We start from the raw sequence: 9032 nt of genomic DNA on the forward strand, positions 1-9032 counted from the left end.
GCAACTTCCCTGGGCCGCGCGGCGGCGCCTCCTCCGCGGTCCCGAAACTGCGGAGCTTGGCCCCGAAACCAGTGCCCCACGCGCACACCCGCAGCGGGCGGGCGACAGGGACATGGCGGCAGGCAGGCACCCAGCCCAGAGCGCTGCCGGCGGCGGCCGCCCGCACACAGAGAGGCCGCAGTGACGCCTCCCAACCCCGAGGCCGCGGGGATGGACGCGGAGCGCGCTGCCGGCCGGGACAGCGCCGAGGGAGGAAGAGGAGGACTGGGTGACTTCGTGTCTGCCCTTCCTCCCGAGATCATCTCCCGGATTTTCAGTGGGCTGGATGTCGAGAGTTTGTGCCACGCGTCCGTGACGTGCAAGGGCTGGCACCGCGTCATCGACAGCAACGAGCGGCTGTGGCGGCACCACTGCCTGGCCGTGCGCGCCGTCTGCCAGCGGGAAATCGACTGCGACCGAGGGAATGGCTATTCCTGGAAGGTAAATCCACCTCCAGCGGCTGAACAGCGGCAGTGACATAAACGAGAATGCTGGGGGCCAATAGAAAAATGTAAGGAAATGACATCTGTCACACCCATCCCATGGTTGTGAGGGGGGACGACTGCGGTGACAGCGTGGCAGACGGACATCTGGTAAAATACACTGGGAGATAAAGCAAAGCTGTCCCTTTTCCTACCCAAGACACAACCTGTCCGGCTCGGCATTAGTCCTCCTGCTGCCCCGCACAGCCTCAGCGCTGACCTTCGTCATACACAAGCCCTAACACGAGACAAAACCCACGTTCCCGCCGATAGGGACTAGATAACAGAACTCCGATAGGTGATGTGTGCGCTCTGGTTGTATTTTGTGGGAATAGATCTGCTGGTTAGGAATGTCTTCCTGAAAAATCATGCTGGATAGTGTTGTCTCAATACACCTCAAGTGACACACATTCAGGAGGAAAAAAAATGGGGAATAAAAAAGGAAATGAGCAGGAGCTTTTATAAACTGTTTAGAAACTCTCCCCACACACAGACTGCTCTGAGGAGTTTTAGCAGGTTTAGCTCCAGAACCTGCAGAATGATCTCTCACTGTTGAACTCAGCCTGGAAGTTGAGATAGATCAGGACCCGATCAGGTAGACCAGATAGGTGGTTCCACAGATTACTCTGGGCCAGCTATAGGGTAGTCTCCCACCTTATTTTAGCTGGTGTATTTAAGAGCACTGGAGGGGTGAAAAGAGAGAAGCAGCAGCAAAAGAAACAAAAGCAGCCGCTGGACTCTGACATTTCAGTAAAGTTTCTGCAGTGTGAGGCACAGCCGTGAGCAGATAGTGGTTACCCTTTCAGTGTGTAGATCTTGCTACTCTTGCACAGCAATTTCCAAAGCTCCCGGGACTGATTATCTGTTTTATCTGGAAGGGATTTGAAATAGAAGCTACAAACACACCAAGTCTTCATTTTCTTGCCCTTAAAGGCTAGTAGAAGAGAAGAACCCAGACAGCCTCCGAACAAAAGAAAGGTCACAGCCTAAATAGAAAGTGGAAGGTGCCTTTTTTAAGCCGTAAGACAAATTCCTGGTTTGGGTTTTTCATCTTGACCACCAAAGAATTGAGGCAGGAACAGAAAAGGTCTGCTTCTTGGCAGCATTGCCCTTTCCTGGATTTAATGTCTAGATATCCAAAGGCACATTCCAAATCCCTTTTCTAGCACTACTCTTCTAGTGTAAACTTGTTATATTGAATGCAATTTAAATTGGTTCCTTTCCGAGATCTGACTATATGTTTTTCCACCAGATTACATTGTTGAGAAACTACTGGAAAAGCAAAGTGAAGCAACAATGGCTTAGTGGGAAATACAGCAACATTCCTTCACAATTCAGTTTGCCAGAGAAAAGCATGTATCCAATGGATGTCGACACGTGGGGAGAAATCTTGGAAGCAGAACTTGAGAGATGATAAACCAGTGCTGATTCTTGCAGCTGAGATAGCTTTTGCCAATAGCAGACACACTGTTCAGCAGTTGTGAAACTGGTTTTGAACTGATTATGAATTTATGATGAAAACTTCTCCAAAAAAACGTTATGGATGTCTTTTTTTAATTTGCATTTTACTGTATTAATTTTATGTAAAATTCTAAAAACAACTAAATATTCAGCTGTAATTTATATTTATACTTGTAATGTTCTACTGCACTGTCAAAAATATGCCGATTATAATTTCAGTTTGCACTTTTTGTTTTGGAAGAGATAATTTTTATATTAAAACAACCAAACAAAAAAAAAAAAAAACCCCAAAAAAAACAAAACAAAAAAAACCCAACCAAAAAAAAACACGGAAAAAAACCCTAACCAACCCCCAAAAAACCCCAAGGTGTGTTTGACCTTTCAACATGAAGTGTATCGTATTAGCAGCACATAAGAGCCCACAAAGGAAGGCTGGGGATGGGACAAATCCAGACACCAGAAAGAATCCTCTGGGCAGCAACACTCCGTTCCCCTCCGAGCCGAAAGTGAGAGAGAGAGAGCGACCCAGCCCCTCACCCCCTCGCTGTACCTCTGCCCTTTCCAAGGAAAAAAAACCCCTCACCTATGAGACTGCAGCCAGCTGCTCCCCCTCCCTCTTGGCTACATGTTTTGTCTCTCTTAAATACCATCGTTATCATTTCTTAGGCAACAGATGGGAAAAAATTCCCTGAGGAAAAAAGGAGAAGGAAAAAAAAAAGAAAAATCCTAACCTCCAACAAGTGTAACTCAGAGTAAAGAGCATTCCTAAATATAGAGGATGTAGCAGAAAAATCAATGAATTGCAAACACTGCTTCCACTGTTGTTAGCTGTTCTGCTCCAAGATTGTATCTAGTTAGCTCAAATTAAAAAAAAAAAAAAAACCCACAAAAAGGCATACCCAAGCACATTGAGGGTACTGCTTCACTCCCTGCTCACAGCACATTTTACCCTGACTTAAGACAGCTAGAAGTGCAAAAAGTGCATCTAAGTTAATCAAGATGAAAACAATACTAGCAGTACATTCTCATCACCTCAAATTTGCCCAGTTTTTTTAATCATAGCAGAGGGAAACTGCTCAATAATGGATCTAGTTCCTCACTTTTCTCATCCAGCCTTCACTGTTACCTCTAGTCTGTAACTCCCTGACATTTATCCCCTATTCCTGCTCCTTTCATGCCCTTATGCTGTAAGTTCTCATGTATTTGTCTCAGGATACAGTTTGTAAATAGAATAATATTCAGGTATGAATCCTAAAACAGTTACTTCACTGTGCACTTGGCTGTAGCTTTTCCCCACTCTCGAATGAGCATTAAGAATCCCCAGTATCTGTTGTGTCTCTGCCTCTATTCAGATCAGATAGCTGTGCCTCTTTAAAAACAAGGAATTAAACATGCAGCTATGCAATACACAAGGCCTGCATCTCTAAAGCTAGAGTAACAGTGGTGTATATTTCTTGTGAAAAATCTATTAGTGAGAAAAAATACATTTAAGTACAAATCCACATAAAAACAAAGTCTTCTTCCTCTACCTACTCTGACTCCTTCCTTTAAGGGTTTTAATTCGGCCTGGAGATTTCATTACATCAGTTCTGGTCATCTATTCTACTCGTCTCTGCCCCTGCACCATCTACTCAGCCTCCCATCTCTGCTGCAGGATGGATGTGTTCCTTTCCCTTTAAGGACATCCCAGCAGCATCCAGTGGTGCACTCCTTGCACCATCTGGTTTGGGCTCATCTCTTGCCCCTTCTGTCTGCCAACAGAAGCCACTGAAATGCCAGAATTCGGAAGATTGTACCAATGCCTAAATTAGCATTCGTATGTGGGTGTCCTTCCCCAGAGAGCATGCTCAGCAGCTAAAACCACACATGTAAAGCCCACACCACCTGGGGCACACATTAGCTGCCCTCACACCTTGGCTGGTGAAGACCTTTTTCTGCTCCAGTGCTTGCCTCTTACCCACACGTTTTTGCTGAAGTGCAAAGTTCTACTTTTGCAAACCCCACTGACCTTCCATTGTCATGCCATTTTTATGCCTCTGACACTTGGAAGGTGTCAGCTGCAGAAAGGTGCCGAAGGTGTCCATCACCTAGGCTTTCCATTAGCCACCTGTGATGCCTCAGGTTTTAGCTTTTATATTTTTCCAATTCTATACTGCTTTAGAGTGTACTTCTGAGCTTCATATTAGGGGATAGTAGGCTCTCTTCACAGAGTAGGTAGACAAAACAATTCCTTCTCCAGATGAAGACCAAGGACACATGATCCAAATTTCAGGCCCAAAAGCATAAACAGCAGTGGACTGAAGAGAGAAAAATAAGGATGGGACTTCATAACCTAAAGCTATAATTGGACAATTAGCTCCAATATGCTAAGGACCAGAGCTTATAAAAGTGTGAGACCCCCTGACTGGTCGTCCATTTTGTGACCATTTTGAGTTCATCTTGGGTGTAGTTCTGGCTGGGCTCTTGTGCTGCCCAAGGTGTATCCATTGAGGCCTTCTAATAAATATGTACTTTATTCTTTAGCTCCATCTAGTCTCTGTTCTAGGTCAGCCTTCACAAGGCTGGCCTTCCTGCAATTCATCATCCTACCCACCTGGTTTTCCCTGGATACAGAGCCCTTTGGAGAAAGCACGTGAAGTTTTTGTGTGCAGAGCTGCTTGCACATGTTTTCTGCCCACACAACTCAACTACGCAACAAGGCCTTAAACCAGCCAGGCTTCTGTGAGGAAAAAAGTCTTCTCTCCTGCATGAAACCCTCTGAGGTGCTGCACAGCTAGATATCAAAAAGACCAGCACTGAAGCTCAACTGTAGGGCCCCCCAGGTCAACTTTTCATTTCTGCATCTCCAAAACCACCTGTGGTGTTTTTAATAACACCTGTTGGCATTAGAACCTTCTTTGCAACTACTCATTGTTGCAGTGCTCCATTTTTGAAATGACTAGCTGACAGCGTGGCTTTATTTCATCATGGTGCAGGATGTGGCTTTGGGCCATCACCATTAACTGACTAAATGAAAAAGTATGCATGAGATATTTAATCACCACAGACTTTTAATCAGACCACTCAAATTTCAAGGCTAATTTTGTCAAGTGTTTCTGCCAATAGGCAGACACGTGCAGATAGTCATGTCTTTATCCTGATCATCTTTGGAAGGTACCCAGTGACAAAGTTATCCCAACTGAAGGCAGAACAGTTGAGTTCAGGACTGGGATCAATTGTTTCAGTCCACCAGAGCTGACAGGATACAGCTAGGAGGGCTTAGGTGGTGGCGGTGTTATTTTTTTATTTTCCCTCCAAATGAACTTGAGATGAGGTATATTGGGCTCCCAAGAGCACGTTGACACTTGACAGCTGTTTTTCACCATATTGCTTGTTTAGAAAAGTCCATCTCCAAAACCACAGAAGAAATAACCTGCTGCATTTAACACCTTAAGTCAGCAGCAGCTTCTGATCAGCACAATGCTAAGAATTGAGTGTAGGGGACCGGGAGGGGTTGAGACCTCAGTATGAAGGGCTAGACCCACTTCTGCCATTCTGGTAAACCAAAAAACCCAAGCTACAACCGTGGATTGAAAGGGAAGGAGTGAGGTGATGGGCTGCAGACTCAGAGATCCTGGATAACCTACCAAGATGAAACCTAAGAGGATAACTCTATGTACTGGCACAGTTTGATGCAGTCTCCCCCAGCTCACATTTAAAAAATGTTGTTAAAGCTGCATTTTTAAAAACTTTAAAAACCTTAAGGGGCAAAGGAGTTGCTTTTTGTCAATCCAGGGGTGCTGACTGCATGAGCTGTTTTGTTGCTGAGATACCAGAGCTATGCACAAAGGCTTCTCCAGATGCCACAGGACACCAGTGGCCATGAGGTAATGTATCACTCATAGCACCAAATATTTTTAAACATTTCCATGGTCTCAGAATGCCAAAACCAAAAGATGCTCTCAGCTACCTATTGGAAGATTCAGCTTGAAGACTTGAACTGAAGGTGTAGGTTGAGCAAGCTGGGAGCAGAGAGAAAACTTCAGTCAAACAAACCAGCCACCTTAAGCCTTTAATCCTGTATGGGGAAAAGGAAAAGTCGAGAAAGACAAAGTGGTTTTTTTGCAGCAGCAGTATCTAGCAACTAATAAATGAAATATTACAATACCCCATAAGAGCTTTACTTGTCTGTTCCATTGAAGGAATATTTTCAATAGTTTCCACTACTTTTCCATCCCATTGCTAAAGAACACATTGCTACTGAACAAATATATGTGGGATATCCTAACACCTAGGTTTCACCAGGTACGCTATATAGACATTTAACAGCATAGCCAATGACAAAAACGTGCCAAAAGTCACCCACTATGGCTGACCAGAATAAATTGGCTTTTCTAATGCACCTTTATTTTTGAACACCACTGGTCTCTAGACAGTTTGTTTCACTAAATTACACTTCTCTTTAAAGTAATTTTAACATGCAGCTCATCAACGTGTGTACTTAGAGATAACAACACCAGGGACCTGCTCAAACAGGGACCCAATACTCATAAAGGAGTTACATGTGTATGTACAGCCCACAAGTATGAGGAGAAGAGAGGAAGTTTTTACTGTTTTAAGGGGGTGATTAAAGAACACATGTTATGTTGTAGCAATTCTGAAATGACACTAGGCATTTATGTTTTCTCATCCAAGATCCACTCTATGATGCCTAAAAGCAGAAACACAAGCTACCTTTTAGCATGTCTAAGTCAAAATACCTATAAGAAGAAGGATATGGGGGAGGGCAGAAGAGAAGAAAGGGAAAAATGAAGATGTAACTTGGGAAATAAACTGTTTCCTTAAGTAAAAGATATTAATTGAGAAAAACCCAAACCAACAAGCCAATCTTATTTTATCACTTGTACACCAGAATCATTAAAGACTTCCTTGTAGCAAAAAGCTACATAAGAGTGTTAAAAGCCTGATCTAAATAACTCTTCCTATTATTCAAAAATGTCTCACACATGTGCAATCATTTTGTTACTGTACTATAACCATCATGTACTTGGGAAACACAGCAACTTAAGCTTTCAAAAGCAAGATACCTACATACACATATAGCAGAAGCAATAGAGGACAAAAGAGATGGTTTCTTGATTTTCTTTTGATATACTTCGGAGATTAAGAAAGGATTTTCAGACTTTTCCTTATGATATGGAAGCAGGTACATGAAAAGACATACACTGATTTATGATTATGATTTATACATGATCATACACTGATTTACATAATTGATACTCTATTAGTCTGCAATAGGCTGTTCTAGTATATTTGATAGAGAGAGAGGCTAATGGCAATACTCTGAGAGTTCTCAATGTCCTTTTTATATCAGAGTTTGAGAATGTAGGAAGATTAGGATGTCTAGTTGTTTGGGATTTTTTAATTGAACTAGTCAGTCCCCAGGTCTTTTTCCTCTCCCTTGATCCCGTTTATTAATATTCAAAATTGTGGTGAAAAACGTACTGAAGGCAAATTTTAAACAACACTAACATCATGTCTCTCCCTTTCAAGTGCTAGAAGCAAAGTTCCATTAGTTTTATTTTATTTATTATTTTATTTCCTTTTGATTATTTTCCTCCCGCCTGCTCAGTCATCTTTTAATGAGTTGAAGAAAAGGAGGGAAAGACATTGTCATCTTAAAACAAAGGCAGAGTCCATGCAGGAAAGCAAAGAGGTTTAATGAAGCCCAAAAAATTTAACATGGCCAATGAAGCATGAAAAGCAGCATTTTATTCACTTTTCTTACAGTCTAAGTCTCCCTTTTACTGCACTGGAAGGAAAAAAAGATTAAGCAATCTACAAGAACCAGAAACAAAGTGTGGAAAGCCGCAGTTTTCGTTCTAAATGCAAAGCAGGAAGTGCTATGTTCTAATCAAAGCCCTCCTCCCAAGCTTATTTTGAAGCAAAAAAAAGAAGTTCTATTTCAAGAAGTCTGATGAGTAACAACAAAAGAAGAACTTTGTTTTCAGTCAGAGTTCACTTTGAGCATAGAAAAATCTCTATACATCACCAAGAAGATCACCGCTCACAAAAAAAATTACTTACACTTTTCAAAACACAAACTGAAGGCATCCACAGAAATACCAACAACCTGCAGAGGACTCTTATCTACTCATTTCCTTTTTCAAGTTCCTCCTACAGTCTCCTACAGTTTTAAAAGGTACAAACTGAAAAAGAACAACTGAAAAACCCAACCCATTCCCACCCCACTGCCCTCCTCCCAAAAAGTCCCACCCTACTTAAATGTTTCTGGCCCCCGACCAAAAAGATTATTTAGGGAATTTTTTCTGGATTTCAGTGTTGCCCAAGCTTGAACTCAGAACAAATGGAGAAACACTTCAAAAAGAGAAAAGCACTTATCAAGAGCCCTGTGAAGCAAGTAGTTTGAACTTAAAATAACTTCTCAAATATTTGAGAACAAATTAGGGGGGAAAAATAGGTGTTTAATGTTTGTAGTAAAGTGAACTCTAAGCCAAAGACAGAAGAGGTACTACTACATTGAAGAGTCATAGGTAATATTGCGAGAAGAAATAAAAATAAAAACTTTTCTAAAAGAGAGGTTTGACAGTAAAAGTTAGATACCTCAGAGGTCTTAATGAGTTTTTTGTCTTTATGAAACAACTTTGATTAAATATTACTAAGTAAACTGTTCTATTACTAAAACACCTTTTCAGTAGACATTTCACACTTTCTGTTAACTGTTCTTTCAAATAAAAAGCAAAGACAGCACACTGCAAAAAAAGCACCAAAAAAAACTACACTTATCAACAAATTATATCACCTTACCCTTCAGAAGAAAGCTGTGGGGCAGAGAAAGTAAACAGCTCTTTGAAAAAAATGCTAGAGACATACTGAGTCCAAACTACATCCATATGTGTTGTCTGTTGGATTATAAGAAGTACTAACACTGACTCAAACTAAAAGCTTGTTGGGCTGAAGTTATTATTTTTTCAGCATCTGTGTTTGTGGTTTGCTTCATACCATTTTCTTTTAAACTTCATTTTAAAATGGAAGTAGGAGCGCTGTGTC

The 9032-nt window shown here is 41.9% G+C and overlaps 1 protein-coding gene across 1 annotated transcript; it reads left to right on the forward strand.

Moving 5' to 3' along the window:
* The first annotated feature begins 10 nt into the window (after nt 1-10).
* On the forward strand, nt 11-2212 carry FBXO48 (F-box protein 48). The gene is made up of 2 exons (XM_036381152.2): nt 11-480; nt 1774-2212. The coding sequence occupies exons 1-2, from the start codon at nt 211-213 to the stop codon at nt 1933-1935; spliced, it is 432 nt and encodes a 143-aa protein (XP_036237045.1). The 5' UTR covers nt 11-210; the 3' UTR covers nt 1936-2212.
* The last annotated feature ends 6820 nt before the right edge of the window (nt 2213-9032 follow it).

Source organism: Molothrus ater, chromosome 3, assembly GCF_012460135.2.
Source record: "Molothrus ater isolate BHLD 08-10-18 breed brown headed cowbird chromosome 3, BPBGC_Mater_1.1, whole genome shotgun sequence".
NCBI classification, from domain to species: Eukaryota; Metazoa; Chordata; class Aves; order Passeriformes; family Icteridae; genus Molothrus; species Molothrus ater.